Source organism: Neovison vison, chromosome 13, assembly GCF_020171115.1.
Source record: "Neovison vison isolate M4711 chromosome 13, ASM_NN_V1, whole genome shotgun sequence".
NCBI lineage: Eukaryota > Metazoa > Chordata > Mammalia > Carnivora > Mustelidae > Neogale > Neogale vison.
In genome coordinates, this window is record NC_058103.1 from 17,620,301 (window position 1) to 17,639,154 (window position 18,854).

Consider the following 18,854-nt stretch of genomic DNA (forward strand, 5'->3'; position numbering starts at 1 on the left):
CCCCACATGGGCCCCATTGAAGGGCTGGGACCCGAGGTCCTAAGCACATCTCCCTCCTCCATCCCTCCCCCCAGGAAACACCTGTCCGTCCGCCGCTTCCATTGGTGGGCCCGCTTTATCGCAATCAACACCTTCCTCTTCTTCCTCTTCTTCTTCCTCACCACGCCTGCCATCATCATCAACACCATCGACATGTACAACGTCACCCGCCCCATTGAGAAGCTGCAGGTGCCGCCTCTGCTTGGGCCAGGCGTGGGGGCCCCAGGGAGATGAGAGAAGGACTCAGGCGAGGATGGGATGGGGGGCCCCCCGGAACACGGCTCCCATGCACCACCAACATGGCGGGGGTGGCGGCGGAGTCCATGGTGGCTGGACTTGACTTTGTTCTAAAGGGGTGAATGTGCAGGTCATTGCCCATCCTGAGGGACTGGAGCTGGAGAGGAAGGAGAGTGGGGGTGGGGGTCGCAGGCAGGCTCTGGGGAGAGGTGGGGGGATGGGTAGTCTAGGCCAGAGGGGGCTTGGAGGGCTTCTTTAGATTGGGTCCCCTGACGCCAGCTGGGGGTACAAAGGGTACAGCAGAGGGTGTGGCCAGTGTGACAGCTCTGTTCTCCCCAGGTCTCTAGAGATGGGGGTCCCTTGTTTGAGGGAGAGGGTCGGGGGTGGTCAGTCCCAACACAGCTGTCCGAGAGAAGCGGGACGTCCGCCTCCCTCACTTCCAGACACAACCCCTCCGGGCTGGGAACGCTGGGCCTAGGGGAGCCAGCCCTGAAGTTAGAGGCGGCTTCTCCCCAACAGGGGACTGCAGAGGAGCTGGACTGACCCATTTCCAAATCCTATAGCCTCCGGGCTGTCATAACGTGCCTAGAAGGCCTCCGCTTCCATATTATCCCCATCCCTATCTCTGACACACACACGCAAGCACACGCGCGCACACACACACACGCGCGCGCACACACACACACACACACACACACACAGTCAAGCCACACCACCTCTGCTGCTTGCTTCTGACCCCCCTTGTCAGCTTCACAGCAGCCTCCAGAGGGCACCGCAGCTCCCCACCTCTCCGCCACCTTTCACTCCACATCACGTTGAAGGGACTGTCTTCTCTCGGAGCTGTGAGATGTCAGTGACAGCAGCTGGCTCTGGCCTGAGGGCGAAGTCCCCAGGGGAGGCCCAGGCTGCCCCTGCAGGGAGGGACCTCAGCGGAGAAGACCCCATGCCCCATGAGGGCACTGCTGGGTCTTGGGGTGCCAGCCTCTACCCACCCCAGCCAAGCAGACCCCTGGCCGGCAAGGTTGATGAAGAAGGCCACGTCCACTGCACAGCCTCAGGGAAACCAAACCTGCTGTGGGACTAAGCTCAGGGGGAAGAGGCGGGAGGTGTAGGAGAAGCACGGGTGGCCCGGAAGGGGAAGGGTCACCTCTCACACTGATGTCTCCGCCCTTCTCCGCTCCCCACAGAGCCCAGTCATAACCCAGTTCTTCCCTTCCCTGATGCTCTGGGCATTTACAGTGATATTGCCTCTGATTGTCTACTTTTCTGCCTTCCTAGAGGCCCACTGGACCAGGTGAGATGGGGGCCTCCTCTCCCCGCCCGCTCTTTGCCCCAGCCCCAGCCCCTTCCCCTGTCCACTCTCCCACCAGCCTGGTGTCGGGGTCTCCCCTCTGGCCTGAGGAATTGAACTGACGTGGGATGGCTTCAATGCCCAAAACTATCTCAAAAGACCAAGATGTATACATATCCATACATATATACGTGTGTGTGTGTGTGTGTGTGTGTTTTAAAGAGGGGACTGAGTTGTCTCTGGGTCTCTGGCTTCAGGAATGCTGAGATGGGGCCACTGTCTCAGGCATGTGCCCCTTGGGCTGCTCCCTCAGCCCCCAGCTACGCACCAAAGGGAGGGAGCTGTGAGCAGAGCTAGGCAGCTCGGAACTGCAGGCAGGACGCCCAGGGTGAGGAGGAGAGAGCAGAAGAACGCCACAGAGGAGCCCATGAACTCAACCTGACTACAGACCCATGTAGCCCATGTAGCAGCCACATTTTATTTAAAGATTTTATTTATTTGAGAGAGAGTGTGAGCAGGGGGAGGGGCAGAGGGAGAAGCAGGCTCCAGATGCAGGACTCTCTCAGGACCCCGGGATCATGACCTAAGCTGAAGGCAGATGCTCAATGGACTGAGCCACCCAGGCGCCCCTGGCACCCACATTCTAAACGATGGGAGCTTTAGCCCTAATGGCTGGTTAGCCCTCCCCATTCTATGGTGGAAGCCAATTGAGTGGAAAGTATTTACCACATCCTGGGACAGGTGAACCTCTTTTGCCTGAAGGCTGTGTGGGTTTTGAAAGTGATTTCCTGCACCAGAAGTTCCTGCCATCCGACCAGGCAGTAAGCTATGAGGTTGGTCCTAACAGAAACACTTACTGGTCTTTTCTCTGGCCAAGGACATGGCTTATGTGGATTTCTGACACTCTGCAGGGATCCTGGGCATCGGTGGTAATGTCCTTCTGACAAAGACACGAAGCGCACAGCACCTGTGTGCCCTTCCTGTCCGTCCCGTACCCAAGGCTGACCTGACTGGTTGGTGCTGCTGCTCCCAGTGGCCGCCCAGCTCCCAGCGATCTGTGGGGTTGGCATTGGTAGGCGCTGTCCAACCCATTTTTGAGGCTAGGTAGCTGTCTCTGTCTTTCCATGCATTCTGTAGTTATTAGGCCTCTGGTTCTTATCACATGTTTCTTTGTTCCCTTCTAGATCAAGCCAGAATCTGATCATCGTGAACAAGTGTTACATCTTTCTGGTGTTCATGGTGATTATTCTGCCCTCTATGGGACTGACCAGGTACCTCCCCTCCAAGCATCCCTCCCCCCTCAGACAGGCTCTCCCTAGAGTTGGAACCTCCTCTCTCAGATACCAGATACCTCACTACAAATCTATTTCTCAAGTGACAGTCACTGAGCCTAGCATGAGCCAGGTAGCCTGTGAACTTTAAGGGGTCAGCCATGAACTCTGCCTTCAAAGAGCTTATCATCCAGTGGGGGCAACAAGCTGAGCCTATCAGCTCACTGATAGCCCAAGATGGGAAAAACGCAGCCCGCGTGTGCTGGAAATCCAGAAGAGGGAGAGAACACAGTGGGGGAAATGGCTGGTGAAAGTTTGCTAGAAGAGGCAGCTTTGAGATGAGAGGCCAGAGGGTTCAGGGCAGGGGTGGCCCAGCATGAAGAAGGCGGAGAGGCAGTATGGGCTGACCAGCTGGAACACTAGAATGCCAGAGTCTCTAGGGATTGAGTCAGGGAGGACAGAGGGAAGCAAGCCAGGCCAAGAGAGACTGAACCCCAAGACTCAGCTCACCGATACCTTAACTCAAGGGCCTACCTTGTTCTTGCTTCTAGTTTGGATGTCTTTTTCCGGTGGCTCTTTGACATCTACTACCTGGAGCAGGCGTCCATCAGGTTCCAGTGAGTACAAGAGCGCGTGCCCCAGGCGTGCCCCCATGTCCCCTGGGGCTCCCGTGGGCCCACACCAGGTAGACACGTGTCTTCTTCATTTGCTCACACTGGTAGAGGTGACTGTACACAAAGACTGTCATGAAGGAGCCTCTTCACCTTTCCCAGGCCTGGAACCCTCTTGGCAATCTGGGAAAGCCCAAGGATCTCTTCTCCAAATGAAGTTTTGTAAAAAGGAAATTTGTAGGAAATTGCCCCCACACTCTCTGTGTACCTTTCATCCAGCTCCCGCTCCGGTAACTTGCATAACTAAGGCGCTGAATTACAAACAGGAAGCTGACATTATACACCCCACGGGGCTTATTCAGATTTTGCCGGTTTACTCTGAATCGATTTCTTTAAATGCACAGAATACCTGCATTACAAAGAAAACCAATTATGCCGCAATATTGTTTTCAGCATTTTTTAAAAAAGATTTTATTTATTCATTTGACAGAGAGAGAAAGATCACAAGCAGGCAGAGAGGCAGGCAGAGAGAGAAAGGGAGGGAAGCAGGCTCCCCGCTGAGCAGAGAGCCTCATGTGGGGCTTGATCCGAGGACCCTGAGATCATGACCTGAGCCGAAGGCAGAGGCTTAACCCACTGAGCCACCTAGGAGCCCCTCAAAATATTTTTAAAAGTACATTTGTAATAAAATTCTTACTAGCACATTTAATAAGAGGACAATGCATTTTACATACCTGGGAGCCAAAGTTACATTTTATTGTTTCAGAAGCATCAGCATGAACGCCGAGACTGCTTAGCCAGCAGAACATTCCGTTGGGTGGGAGGCGGGATCTTTGACAAAGCAACACGCGTGTCATGTTGGACATCCAGCCAATTTTGATTTTGTCTTGTTTTTAGCTTACAAATATGGCAAATTCCAGTTTCCAAAGGTGTAATGGTGCAAATGACATGCAGGCTTTCACAGCTGGCTTTATAGGGCAAGGACCAGAATTCTCTAAGATTTCTGCAGTTTCATTCTACTTATATTACGTTGGACTCCTTTTTTTTTTTTTTTTTAAGATTTTATTTATTTATTTGACAGACAGAGATCACAAGTAGGCAGAGAGGCAGGCTGGGGCGGGGTGGGGAGCAGGTTCCCTGTCAAGCAGAGAGCCCAACCTGGGGCCTGATCCCCGGACCCTGGGATCATGACCTGAGCCGAAGGCAGAGGCTTAACCCACCGAGCCACCCGGGTGGCTGGACTCTTTTTTTTTTTAAGAGGAATGAGTTCATCTTCGGTTGGGTCAGTTACTTCGCTGCAGTGCATGTTTGAGGGAGAAAAGAGTTATAGGTCCATGACTCAACTTTGATGCCATCCGGAAAGAATAGGTTTTGAAGGCGTTCTGATGTGTATTCAGGGAGCTCACAGATTTCTCCTTTCAAAGAACCTGACGGAATTATGTAGATGGGGACACATGACAGGTGACAGAGATGCCTGGGTCACCGGTGTGAGAACAGGCAGCACGGCCACCCACTCAGGTGACTGAGTGACTCCTAGCTGAAGCTGGCCAGCTGTGTCAAGTACACACCTGAGGACAGGAACATCTCCATCATGTAAAGTTAGCATGTCTAATTTAGCTGCGTGTTTAATAACTACCGTCATTTTGAACCGATGATATAGAAGTGCAAGGGTATTATCAGATACCGCTACCAACTGTACTGGGCTATGAAAATATCTTTAAGATTTTATTTATTTATTTGAGAGAGAGAGAGATAAAGAGAGAGCAGGAGCCGTGGAGAAAGGGAGAAGAGAAGCAGGCCTCCCGCTGGGCAGGGAGCCCGATGCGATGCAGGGCTGGATCCCAAAACCCTGGAATCATGACCTGAGCTGAAGGCAGACACTTAACCAACTGAGCCACCCAGGCGCCCCCAGAAAATATCTGATTTCAACTGGTGACTGGGTCACAGCCATAGTTGACATTGCTGTGGTTTGTTGCCCATGTTCTTTTTTTTTTTTTTAAGATTTTATTTATTGATATGACAGATCACAAGTAGGCAGAGAGGCAGGCAGGGGGGGTGGGGGAAGCTGGCTCCCTGCTGAGCAGAGAGCCTGATGTGGGGCTAAATCTCAGGACCCCGAGATCATGACCTGAGCTGAAGGCCGAGGCTTAACCCACTGAGCCACCCAGGCGCCCTGCCCGTGTTCTTAGTGGAAAGAGGTGGTGCATTACAGTTAGAGGCTCGTGAATGTCAAGATACGTGTTTTCTTCATTTGTTCACATCCAAGGTCACAGACCCCCAAGCTTCTCCCCACGGACTCTCTGGGGTCTGTGGGTCCTGGTCCGTACCCCTACTTTAGATCAAGCCAGAGTGTGTTTCCCAACACACCCACACTTGATGTAGACCAGCCCCATCCTTACTCAGAAGGGTGTGCATTAACCTAAACTGGGCTGGGGGCACCTGTATCCCAAGCTTACTCTCCCCATCTCCACTCTCACCTTCTGCCCCTCTCTCCATCACTACCCCTACCCTTACCCTCCATCGCCTCACCATCACCACCTTCTCCCCATCTCTACCCCCATCCCCACCCTCCACCCCTCCCCTCTCCATCCCCACCCTCCACCCATCTCCCAATGTCCCGGCCCTCTCCTCCTCCCTCCGGCTTCTATGCCCTCTTCCACCATCCACACGGCCAGGTGTGTGTTCCTGCCGGACAACGGCGCCTTCTTCGTCAACTACGTGATCACGGCAGCTCTGCTGGGCACGGGCATGGAGCTGTTGCGCCTGGGGTCCCTCTTCCTGTATAGCACCCGCCTCTTCTTCTCCAGGTCCGAGCCAGAGAGAGTCCACATCAGAAAGGTGGGGGCCGGGCTCTTGCCCGCACACAGCCTTTCCCTTGTTGGTGGGGGGGGTCATGACGGGAGCCTACCAGGGTGGTGAGGGACCCGAGGTGAGAGGCGAGGTGGGCTGGGGTTGGCAGGGAGCCGCCTCCAGGCCTGAGCCACCGGGCAGCTCCCCTGGGGTCGTCAAGGAGCTGTAGACGGAGCAGAGCCAAGGGGGCCAGGCCGCCTCCAGTGACCCCTGCTCCCCGCCCCAGAGCCAGGCCATCGACTTCCAGTACGGGCGCGAGTACGCCTGGATGATGAACGTCTTCAGCGTGGTGATCGCCTACAGCATCACCTGCCCTATCATCGTCCCTTTCGGTGAGTCTCCCTCGGGCACCCCCAGGGCTGCGCACCCTCAGGCCGGGAGGAGGGGTTGAGCCCCCCAACCTCAGAGCACGAGAATTCCGGGGACAGACTGTGAGCAGAGCAGGGAGGGGGTGGGTCGATGCTTGGTGACAGAGTGACCCTTCACCCAGCGGACAGAATAGACTCTGGGGGGCTCAAGGGAAACGGGGGTCCCGGAGGTCAGCACCATGGGGCTCCCACGACCCGTCTGTGGCCCTTGCTACCCAGACAGACCTGAATCTGGCTTCTGTGGCCGGGGGCGGGGGGGGCCCGGCCTTGGAAGCAGCGGCTGAGCTGCTGTGTGAGCTGCCCTCCCACACCCCCGCCCCCCGCCCCGCAGGGCTGCTTTACCTGTGCATGAAGCATGTCACCGACCGCTACAACATGTACTACTCCTACGCGCCCACCAAGCTCAACGAGCAGATCCACATGACCGCCGTCTACCAGGCCATTTTCGCACCACTCCTGGGGCTGTTCTGGATGCTCTTCTTCTCCGTCCTGCGGTTAGGTGGGTACCAGGCCCACCGGCCTTCCTGCCTCCGTCCGCTTCCCACCTCCACAGGAGGCCCTCAGCAGCACCTGTGCTCTGGGCAAGCAGAGAAGGTCTGCGACGAGCAAGTCTGCTCACGGCTGCAGCCCCCGTCCCCGGTGGCTCCTCCAGGCCTCAGTTAGGGGTTGGACCTCAGTCCCTGCAGACCTCTGCAGCCGAGGGGAGGGCGTGGACCAGCGTGGTCCAGATGGTGTGCACTTGGGTTGAGGACCCTCCGAGCGGGAAGCACCACTTTCCTTCGTTCTAACTCAGGGCGGGCAGGAATATGTTAGCCGTGGAGCCCGATTCTGGTGACATTCCCCCCCTGGGATCTGGTGAGATGCCAGGTCTTCCAGATTGCCAAAAACCTGGAGGAGGATTCGGGGTCTGCCCCAGTGGCAGATCCTGCTCTTGGCCACAGAGAGCTGCTGTCCCTGTCCCCGCGGACCACACACGAGAAGTCCCCTCTGAGGGAAGAGGCTCACACTAACCTCTCTGCCACCGCACCGCCTCCTGCCTTGTCCCCACACCCGCCTTCCCTCAGGGACCCTGCACCTTGAGCTCCTCAGTGGAGCGGAGAAGGGAAACCATATTTTCTTCGTATTTTCTTCGTCTGCTGTCACGGCGGCAGCTGGAAACCGCTCCGCTCGCCTCCACTTCTGTGCACCCTCCATCTGTCGCCGTCTCCCCGTTTCTTAACCCCCTAGCCTTCCCCCGCCACCTAGCGAACCTCAGTTTTTTAAAAATCATTTTTCTCCTAAGTATAAAAGACCATGTACGTTTATTATCGAGATCTGAAAGCCCCATCTTCGCCCCCAAGCCTGCCATCTGTCGCTCTCGGACCTCAATCTGTGCACACAGCCTGGGGGAGAGGCCGGAGCAGGAGCGGGCTTACTGGTCTATTCTTAATTGTCTTTCTTTTTTTTTTTAATATTTTATTTATTTATTTGACAGACAGAGATCACAAGTAGGCAGAGAGGCAGGCAGAGAGAGAGGGGGAAGCAAGCTCCCCACTGAGCAGAGAGCCCGATGCGGGGCTCGATCCCAGGACCCTGAGACCATGACCTGAGCTAAAGGCAGAGGCTTTAACCCACTGAGCCACCCAGACTCCCCTGTCTATTCTTAATTTTCAAAACCATCATTTCCACGTCATAGCGTCCCGTTGTGTATCCTGAGTCTCTTCCCTCACCATAGCGTTCTGTGGGATTTTCCGGTGTTACCGACATCCTGTGTGAGCCCAGGCCTTGAGCGAATTCCACCCGCTTCTGTCAGCTCTCCGTGGTGGGATCCCGAAGCTCTCGGCCATTTTTGCTCTTACAGAAACACAACGAGCAGCAAGCATCTTTACGGGCTAGCCTCCGACGGCTAGCCTTTACTCTTTACCTCAGTAGAAAATTGGCATCATAAAAAGTCACCAAATGTCCCCGAGCGACGTGTAAGTGACTTGAATTCTGGATAGCTCTTCAGTGCCACTAGCACAGGTGAGGGCTGTGCGGGAGCTCGCAGGGACCGGCGTGGCTCAGAGACCGTGTTTGGGGGCAGCAGCATGAATGATGACCTGGAGTGACTTCCCAGAACTGTGACCCAGGACGACGTAGGCAAACTGACAGGTTGAGAAGGATGCATTTCCTGGGCATTTGAGTGGACTGGATACTTAAGGCAATTAAATTCTGTCACAGAATCCATAAGAGGCCGAATTCCAAGCTGGTCCCATAGCACAAGGGACGAGGTCACTGTCAGGTGCATCGACTGCAGTTGTTAGGAAGAGGACTGGGGCAGGGACCTCTCTGCCTTGAACTCAGAGCCCCCACAGAGGTGCTGAGGGGGGCCCCATGGGGCCTGGCGTCTCTGCTGGCAGACTTCTGCCCATAGCTCCGGGCCTCAGGCACCAAACCCCACGCACGGCCTGTTCTTCTCCTCGGCAGGTACACTCCACACCATCACCTTCTTCTCCCTGTCCACGCTCATCTTTTCCATGGTCATCGCTTTCCTAAGCACCCTTCTGGGGAAGCTCCAGGGGGTATCTGACTATGAGGTGAGTTACCCTTCCTTTCCTCCATGTGTTCTCGCTGCCCCCTGCCCCCTCACACCGAGCCACGGCTCTAGGCTACCTCCTGACCTCTGTACCCCGGGCACCAGATATGAAAGGTTCCCTTGCACTGGCCCAGGCACCGTCCCCCTTGCGCAGTGGGGACATTTAAAGGTAGCTGTCGTCTCCTCCCTCCTTCCCCCCCACCAGCACCACCTCCAAACAGCGGGCCGCTAGCCCTTCTCTCCTTCATGCAAGCCTGTCCAGCCACTAAGCTGTAAGCACCGGTGGATGCTTGAGGCAGAGAAGATGGGGTGGGGGGGGCGGGAAGGATGGCTGTGGAGAAGGATGATGCCCTGGGGAGGGAGGTGGGTAGTTATCACAGGAAGCCCAGGCTATTGACCTTGAGGCCTGGCTCTCGGGGCCCCATGATTCCTTTGGCTCTTAGCCAGCAGAGCCCGGCCCCATAGTTAGAGAAGGGAGATAGTCCCTGCCTGCTGAGATCCATGCCGACAATGCTGTGTGCCCTCCGTGGGCATTTCCCAAGGTGGCATGTCTCTGTGGCCATGCTGGAATGATTTCTAAATACTAAAACTTTTTTTTTTTTTTTTTAATTTTCATGGTTACCCATTTTTCTCTTGGTTCACATTTATCTATTATTTCTGCTTATGTCAACAAATGCAGGTTTTCTGTCTATAATAATAAATTGTGTCTTTTTAAAATGAAGGTACATAAAGGAAAGGAAGGAAGTTAATTTAAAGTTCTGGTATCCTGCTGAGTCAAAGGAGGGAGCCTCTTGGAAGAGGATCCTTTTACTTTGAGTGGCATCGCGTCTGGTGGCCCTGGGCTTAGACCCCCACGGCCCTCTCTGTCCAGCCCTGCCTTCATCCCTGGCTCGAGAGCCATAATGAACTAGACTGGACCATGCCTCCAGCTCTGTCTTCCCCATCCAACAATGCCATGTGGTTTGGTGGCCCACGGGTCCACTCCAGAGAAGGGAGACAGCAGGGCCTCTAGACCGTGACGTCGGACTGGTCCCAGAGAGAAGGGAACCCTGGGGAGGAAAGAAGAGACAGTTGAAGTCAAGGCCTTTCCGAGAGTCCAACAGGCTCATATTTGAATCCCAACCCCACCTCTCCTTACTTCCCCCCAGTGTGGTTCTTGGGGATGGAACATTCCAAAGGGCCACCAGCATCCCGGGCCTCTCTCTGCAGGTCTGGGAAAACAGAAGACGGCGTTGAGCGCCAGGGGAGCCAGAGGCCCAGGTGCAGATCTGGGGAGGGAGGGAGCAGAGGGTGGACACCCCCATTCCGTGACCCTCCACATCTCTCCCCCACTGCTGCAGCCCGAGGAGGAGATGGAGACTGTGTTCGACATGGAGCCGAGCAGCACCTCCTCTACGCCCACCTCCCTTGTGAGTCACTGCCTTCCCCCTGGGGGACAGGTCGGGGGAGTGGGTACCTGCAGGAGTGGGCTACTCCAGCCGCAGTGTGGGGGGGCGCCGGCATTTCGTGCCCACCCCGGGGACTGGGGAGGAGGTGAGGGCCCCTGGGCTCCTTCCCCTGACCCAGCAGGACTTGGCCCAGGTCAAATTGCTGCCGTGGCCGTGGCTGAAGGAATGGGAAGACAGAAGAGGCCAGACATACTCTAAAAGGAACTCAAAGAGGAAGAGAAAGGTCAGGGCGGGCCCAGCCACAGCGAGATCAGTCATATAGACACAGGGACGTGCTGGGGCTCGGCCTCAGGACCGAAGGCTGCCTCCAAGGGCACAGATGCCAGGCCGAGCGGCGCGCCCAGAGCAGCAGGAGCGATCGGAGGCCTGCACTGAAGGGTAAAGCAGCAGCAGCGCCGCACAAGCGAGCCCCTCAGCGTGTGAAGAAACGAGGCCAAGTCAGAACAAGGGGGCCAGGCAGGGTGGCCTGTTGGCTCCCTCGCCGTGGCTCAGCCTGGAGCGGCCCGAGCGCTCGCCCACAGCCCTGCCTCCAGTGTGGATGCGGCGCCACCGATGTCTGCTCTGAGCTGGGTACCCCGACGCCAGGGTGCCTTGCAGGAGCACGGAAGAAGGGGCCCCAGCCAGCCTGAGCACTCAGGGAAGGCTTCCCGGAGGAGGGAACATCTAATCCGACTCTAGGGATGTGGGAGGAGGGGTTGCTAGGCGGACTAGGATGTGGGGGAAGAGCATTCAAGGAAGAGGATCAGCCTGTGCCAAGGCCCGGAAGAGAGAATCTGGAGCGTGTGGGCACCGGAAGACAGTTTTCGGCGTGGTGAAAATGCGGAGTGGGCAGCAGGGCCCAGAGGGGTGGGTGGAGTCGGGGCTCTTGGGTCGCCGCAGAGCTGGGGAAAATGCCAGACCCAGCAGGGGCGGACATGCCCAGCCCGGCGCACAGAGCAGTGGCTCAGCCTCACCTCCCAGGGGGAAAAACCCTCCAGACGGGCAGATTTCCTGTAGGAGGTGATGGGGAGAAGGGACACCCATGCTGGAAAGTCCCCATCAGAGCAGGGGCCTCTCTTGAGGTAGCATCTCTCCCCAGGGGCCCTGGCAAGACGACCCCTCTGGAATCTTCTTAGGAGCCTGACTTTGCCATTCTCAGTTCCTAATCCTTAGGATAGGTTAGGCCCACCCAGTAGGGAGTCTTTGTCCTTCTTTTACACATGGGGAAACTGAGGTTCAACACGGTCAACTAATTGAGACCCCAGAGCATTACTGAGAAAGGCAGTGGCAGGACAAAGTTTGAAGTTGAATTCTGAAGCTTGAGCTTTAAAAACAAACAAAAAATCACTGGAATTGATTTTCTTAATCTTTCATGACAACCACAGTCATATCTGAACACTGCAGATAATTATGGGGAAAAAAACAGAGAAGCAAAACCAAGAAAATGAAAAGTTCATAATTCCACCACCCAGAGATGACTATTGATAACTTACTGTCAGTTCTCTTGGGTATATATATATATATATATATAAAATTTTTGCTAAAATGAAATGATACTGTTCATACCATTTCATAATCTGCATTTTTAGTGAACAGTCTCTCTCTTTCCACACACATAAGTTTCTATGTCTTCAAATACTCAGCCCTACTCGAGTCGCCCTGAGTGTTCCGGAAATATCTTTCACCAAGCCTATCGAGACCAAGATCCAGTCTGGGCTCCGCGCTGGATGCGTCTGGTCCCTGCGTGTGTTTATTGCCTGTCAGAGAGATCCAGCCAGTGTCCTGCAGAAGTCCCCACCTTCTGGGTTTTTTCTGGCTATTTCTTCGTGATGTCTGGCAGCAGGTTCCACTACCCTGTGTATTCCCTGAAAACTGGAAGTTTAGTCCAAAGGCTGGAGAGATTCTGATTCAGCCCTAGGGGCTAAAACACATGGCAGGCGGTGCTGTGCCTACACTAGGAGACACAGACTATCCCCATTTTTTCCCCACAAAGGATGCTGGTGACTCCCAGATGAGCGGGATGACAGCGGCCCCTCTGTTGTTCAGTTACCATTTTGTCCCTTAGGTTTACAACCAGAAGGTTTATATGGGGTGTAACTTTGGAATGCTGCAAATATCTAGATTCTTCTGGAAGAAAAGTGTTCCCTCATCAACCAGGACTCTGCTCTGGTTTCACTGACATGAATTCCTACAGGAAAGAGTTAATTCTATCCCATAATCCCCTGTTTTCAAAATAAGGAGTTGGTGTAAAAGCCGTTGGAAGGATGACAAAGAACCCTGTCCCTAGTACTTCCTGTTTTTCTATTCTGCTGCTCTTCCAGGCATTCCGGGACCATTCCTGGATTTGACAGGTCCCATGGCCAAGACCTCGGCCAGTCAATGACACACCCCAGGGGAGGTGTGGCTGCACTTGTTAGGCTGTACTAAGAAAAGCACTAGCTCAGGGATGAGGGTCTCTCCAGACCCCAGATCGGGGAGGCTTGCATCATCTGCCCCCGCCGGGTTCAGCCTGACCTGGAAGCAAGAATGATCGGAACCTTGTTGAAGGAGCAGGGGGCTAGGGGCTAGGAGGCCTGCACTGACTCACCCTTGGAGTCGGAGTTGCCCTTTGAATGATTGAGAGCACTCAGCAGACCGAACGGCCAGACCTCGGGCTGCTGCGGGTGAAGGAAGGATTCGTGGCTCAAGAGGGGCAGAGGCTCGCAGGGCAGGGCATGAGTGTGAGGGTGTGCCCAGGGCCCGGCCCCAGGTGTGCCCTCACCCCTGTCTCCCCTCTGTCCCAAGCAGATGTACGTGGCCACTGTGCTGCAGGAGCCGGAGATGAACCTGTCCCCTGCCTCCTCCCCGGCTCGGCACACCTACGGCACCATGAACAGACAGCAGGAGGAGGACGAAGAGGAGAATGGTGTGAGGGGCTTTGCACAGGAGCTGGGCTCCGCCCAGTTCCAGGAAGGGCTGGAACTGGAGGGCCAGAGCCAGTATCACTGACCAGGACCCGAGGCTTCCACCTGGCAACTCCACGGGAGCGGCGGCCAGGGAAGGGCCCAGCAGGGGGAGGCAGGAGGGCCACCAGGCCCTCCCCACTACCTCCTGCAGACTTTATGAAGGCCTCAACGGAGACACCTGTGCCCCGGCTGTTGGCCACACGGAGGCCCGGACCTGCTGAGCAGCTCAAATGGGAGGTGCTGGGCAGTACAGAAGGAGCCGGGGGTGGGATGAAGGCTACAGGTGGGCACCGCATCTCGGGAAAGGTGGCTAAAGCCCTGAGCACAGAGACTGCAGGCTGAGGGGCCCTCCCGGGGTCCGAGTGGAATTGTGCGGAAAGGAGGAGGCAGAAAGACGCCCGCGGAAGACTCTCCAGGGCCTCTGCCAACCTTTAACCAGCTGCCCTGCTGAGGCGCTCCCAGGGCAGCGCTCACCCCAACCCCAGCCCTGCTCTGATCCCTCCCCTGCGGCCTGAGGATGCACAGGTGTGCTCGGGCCCTCATCCAGAACAGCCCCGATAGGGGGATCACCCAGAGCTAGGACCAGCTGAGACCCTTCCTGGTCCTCCGCCCCTCGGCGGCCATCCCCGGGAGCAGCAGGGTACAGACCTTCCTCCTTCCTATTCTTGCAAGGGCAGCTGGGACATTGTCCCTCGGGGCTCATTAAACGGGACCTGTGTGCATTTTGATGAAGGCAACCTCGGCTGGTTACTACAAGGCGGGAGGGCCAGAGGCAGAGTTCATGGAGCGGGGTCTTCTCCCCGGACGCTGGGTGATAGGAAACCAGATACAGCTCCCCAGCCCCCAGGCCTTAATGAGAGGACCCTCAAGGTCAAGGATGGGGCCACTGAAAGTTGCTCCTGCCTCACACCCACCCCGAGTACCTTGACCCCCAGCGTAGCCACGGTGGGCAGCCGCTCAGGGTAAGAATCCCGTGCTTCAGGCTGCAGGCACAGGCCGTTCCCTGGTCTCCCGAGCGGGACCTTTCCTCTCTCGGGGCCACCTGCATCCTGGACCGAAGACCACTGGAGCGGCCTCCAGCATGGTCCTGACCCAGGCATTACAGACACACTGCCAGGAACAGGCTGGGGGTGGGGGCTGTGTCCTCCACGGAGAAGCCTTTTCTGGGGGATTTTGTAAAGCTGCCTTCCCAGGGCCACCACCACGCAAGACCTGGAGGGACCGACTCCTGAGTAGGAACCATGCTGGGGACACCCAGCCCCTTTGCCAGAGCCAGCGGGGCGCAGACCTCTGCCTCTGAGGACAGGCCCCCGTCAGGACTACCCCGCAGCACAGCAGGAGAGGATGCAGACAAGGGCTGGCTGAGGCTTCAGGGGACCAGAAGGGGCCAAGTCGAAAGGGGTCTGCGTGCTCTAGGGCTCTTCTGAGCCCCCTCCTGCAAGAGTGTGGGTCCCTGCAGCCACTCTGCCGAAAGCCGGCCCCAGGCTTACCTCACCTGAGCCCTCCCCACCGGGTCCCAGGCACATGGGCGCCCCTGAACCCAGACCCCTAGGGTTCACCCCCGCTCCGCCATGCCCACACCTCAGCTGCAGACACTCCAGGCTTCACTTCGAGAAATAGCCCCCGAGAAGCAAACATTGCCACACTCCCAGGGCTTGGCCCAGACCTTGGCGTGAGGGATCTTTCCAGAAAGCTTGAGTCAGCTGGGGAGTCACAGTCTCTCCCACTCCTGCCCTGCTAGGAATAAGGAGGAAATTATACCCAGCCAGTCCCTCATGAACCGAGGCCCCTCTGGGCCCCCTTCTCCTAGCATTTCACCAGCCAACAAAGGGCAGGATCCCTTCCAGAGCAGCGGTCCGGGCCCCAACCGGGAGATCTGCCCATTTCATGAGGAGGTGGCCGGCTCCAGGCCCTCCCCACCCCCCAGAAGATATATTTGGTGTGCGTGTGGCTCTCCTGCCAGAAGCTGGCCTACAGGCTCTCCTTCCCTGGGCACTCCTTGCTGGTGCCTGCCCCCCCTCCCCGCAGTCCCTGCTGGACTATTCCTGCCGCTTCTGCCACTGTCCCTCCTCTCTCTGTCCCCTGCCCACCTGGCAGCCTCTGGATGCTGCGTATGGAAAGGGTCCCAGCCCAGCCGATTACACGGCAGCACAGCTGGGGAACTGCCCCTCTGCATTTGAGCCAAGTGCGGTTGGTTCTGAGAAAAGATGGTGGAAATGTTGGGAAAATTCCAGAATCCTTTCACTTCTCAACTCTTTCTGGAGACCCAGGGCAACTGGCAGGCCCCCTCCCCGCCACTGCTCAGTCTCTGAGGTCACTGCGAAGGCCATGCTTTGGCTCCTTTCGCACCACACCCAGGCCCCCTCCAGGCGCTTCCCCTCCGGCCTGCCCTCTCAGCCCACTGGCCTCCACCCACCACCGTCTGACCCCACCCCCAGCCCTCTTCCCAGCTGTCCTTCCCCAACCTTCCACAGAAGCACCACCTCTCAGACTTGATTCTTTCTGGAGGGGGCTGCCTCTGAGGGAACCCAGGATTGCCTAGAGCCTCTAAGAAGTGCCCCACTGGGCCAAGAGTAAGCTTCATGCCTGCCTGTCTCTTCCTGAGATGCTTCTGGAAGCAAAGTGCCTATCAGCAGCATTGCATCCTCCGGGGCCCCCCGTGTGGGGTGTGGGCTTCCCTTGGCCACCATCACTAAAGGAATGTGCCAGAATGCCGAACCTTCTTGTTACTAATGCTATGACCGTGCCTTGAATAAACAAGTCCTCCCAACCTCTGCTGGCTTGTGCCTCTGCATCTGGAAGGAGCCAGAGCTGCTAAGGGATGAGCCTCCCTGAGGTTGCCAGGCTGGAGCGTCCTCCCTTGCTTCATGCCTTCGGTTCCCAAGGCCTTTCCAGGCCCCTGTGCTCGCAGAGGAAGGCCCGACAAGCGCTGCCTGGTCTGCAGAGAGATGGGGGGATCTGCCCCACTCCTTCTGCTGCGGATGCGCTCAGAGCCCCCTGGGCAGGAGCAGAGGACTTCCTAGTCCGAGGGCTACCGGTGAAGCCGCTGAGTAGCCTCCCCCGGGCAGCACAAGCCCCAGGGTGAGTGCTGGCCCCCCAGAGTGGGCCACTGGCTAGACTAGCTGCTGGACTAGAAAAATGAAGATCTCAAGGGGAGGGCCCCAGAAAAAGTGGTCTGCACTGGCCACACAGCAGCACAAGAACAGGGGGTAATGGAGAGAGGCTGGGCCTTAGGGAGGCACATGGGGCTGTCAGGCCGGAATGGGATAAGAAACGCTATCTGGCAAAGGCTAGTTAGATCTGCTGTTGTACCTGAAGTTGGGGGGAAATTCCCTGCTGGTGTGAGGTGGGGGGAGGTTGGCGCCTGTCCTGGTCTAGGAGACCAAAGTTCTGGCCTTCCTGCAGCCAGCTCCATGACCCTAGGCTGGTCCCGAGAACAGGGGTAGAATGACAGTTGTTCTGTCGTGTGACTGAGTGGAACAGACTCAGTTGGGGGGACAGAGGGAACGGGGCTTCAAGGGGGAGGGCTCCTTCCTCACCTTTCCCTGAGACAACAGGACAGTCTCGGGGTGGGCTGATGGCAGCTGTAGGACCAGGAACATTTTCCTGCGATTTTCAAAGCCTTGTCATAACAGCTGTCTCTCGGGCTCTCCTCGACAGCCTCCAGGGTCCCCCAGATCACAGCTCTGGGCCATTCCTTGGTTCAGTGGACATTTCAGGGGACTTTGCTCAGGGTAAGACAGACAGATAGACAAGCTGCAAAGGGTTGGCTATCACTCCAGCCATGTCAAGTCCTAAAGGGAGGGTAGGGGTTGGTCAGTCTGTATCAGCAGGCCAGCAGGACTGGAGACCTAGAAGATTGACAGAGCGGGGCTGGGAACGGGACTGTGGCACAGGCTGAGAGGGAGGCCACGAGGGAGGCCTGGTGCTAGGGAGGTCCAGGACTGCCACCAGACAGGGCTGTGCCCACCGGGGCACTGGAGCCCCTGACTGCAAGCCGGGCTGTGGGCTACAGGAGGGCACTGGGCTCTGGGACCCTCTGCCTAGAGGCCAAACTTTGGGGCGGCTTCAGGCTCCTCCAGGGCTGGCTCCCCACCACCTAATTCTGTAGTGCTGGGGGGAGCTCAGGTCTGTCCCGAGGACACTTCGAGCTGGCCACAGCCGGGTTCCTGAGTCAGCTCTGGAGCAGGCCCCAGGGGAGCCGGAGGAGCTGGCTTACAGGAAGGCAGTGCACAGTTTTCTCAGCAGGGCTGCTTTCTAAACATCGGATGGGCCCTGGGCCCTGACAGTCCTGCAGATCTCCAGCTGCAGATGCTGCCATTCTCCACCCTGGCTGCAAGTGGGAATCTCCCGGGAGAGTTTAAACGATCCCAGTGTCCACGCCCCATCCCCGAACAACCCAAAGTTTCTGGGGTGGGGCCCAGGCACCCCTATTTTACAAAAGCCCCCTGCCCCCAGCTGACTCTAGTGTCCAGGAGGGTAGAGAGGGCAAGGCTCTTGTGGACAAGCGAGGGGGGAAGCTGGTCTCGGCCCCTCCCGCTGTGTCTTCCTTGCAGCGTCTCTAAGGACAAAGCCACAGTCTGGGAAGGCCTCCAGGGAGCTCAGATGTCCAGTGTGGGTAGGCCATCCACAGGCCCGAGCATTTGTCTCCTGTCTTCGAAGCGATTAATCCCTAGCACCCGCACGACTTCCATTATCATCATCTTATTTTGTAACAAGGACCATTGTTTGAGCCGGAGGGACACACTCAGGGCCTCAAGGACCACTTGAGGCCACCATGTCCTCATCAACAAGTCCTGAAGAATCGCTGCTCCTCTCCCCTCTGAACACAGAGCCCCACGTGGCTTTCACGGCAACCTTCCCATTTGGGTTGCAAGATTATAAATGCAATAAGCCAGGTACATGATGGATGTCAGCAAGGTCAAGTGCTTTGAGGAAGGGTGGGGAGTGGCTGCACATGGGGAGGCTCTGGAGGTGAGACGTGGGGGCGTGGGGGCTGCATGGAGGGAGTGGGGGGCGGATCCGGAGGAAATAAATACGCAGCAGGGGGAGGCCGTCTGGGAGGGCAGCAGGACCCTGGGCTTTACTCCAGCGATGTGGAGGCTACTGGAGGATTCCAAGTGGGTAAGAGATGTGATCACCTTAGGCTCCGAGGTGATCACTGCAGCTTCTCGGTGGAGACAGCGTGGAGGACAAAACCCCACTGGGGCTCTGCAGGAGGCCTCCAGAGAGACACCGTGGTAGCTCCGACAAGACTGGGG

The 18,854-nt window shown here is 56.9% G+C and overlaps 1 protein-coding gene across 3 annotated transcripts in view; it reads left to right on the top strand.

The window, feature by feature from the left end:
* The window catches only part of TMEM63C (transmembrane protein 63C), a 70,868-nt gene extending 54,505 nt beyond the window's left edge, over nucleotides 1-16,363 (top strand). For all 3 annotated transcript variants that reach the window (XM_044231243.1, XM_044231242.1, XM_044231244.1), the window contains 10 exons: nucleotides 75-228; nucleotides 1,464-1,570; nucleotides 2,752-2,838; nucleotides 3,390-3,455; nucleotides 6,125-6,287; nucleotides 6,526-6,631; nucleotides 6,999-7,166; nucleotides 9,113-9,222; nucleotides 10,562-10,630; nucleotides 13,436-16,363. In XM_044231243.1, coding sequence (XP_044087178.1) covers nucleotides 75-228; nucleotides 1,464-1,570; nucleotides 2,752-2,838; nucleotides 3,390-3,455; nucleotides 6,125-6,287; nucleotides 6,526-6,631; nucleotides 6,999-7,166; nucleotides 9,113-9,222; nucleotides 10,562-10,630; nucleotides 13,436-13,636 — 1,231 coding nt within the window. In that variant the 3' untranslated portion in view covers nucleotides 13,637-16,363. The remainder of the gene's footprint in view (nucleotides 1-74; nucleotides 229-1,463; nucleotides 1,571-2,751; nucleotides 2,839-3,389; nucleotides 3,456-6,124; nucleotides 6,288-6,525; nucleotides 6,632-6,998; nucleotides 7,167-9,112; nucleotides 9,223-10,561; nucleotides 10,631-13,435) is intronic.
* Nucleotides 16,364-18,854: the final 2,491 nt, after the last annotated feature.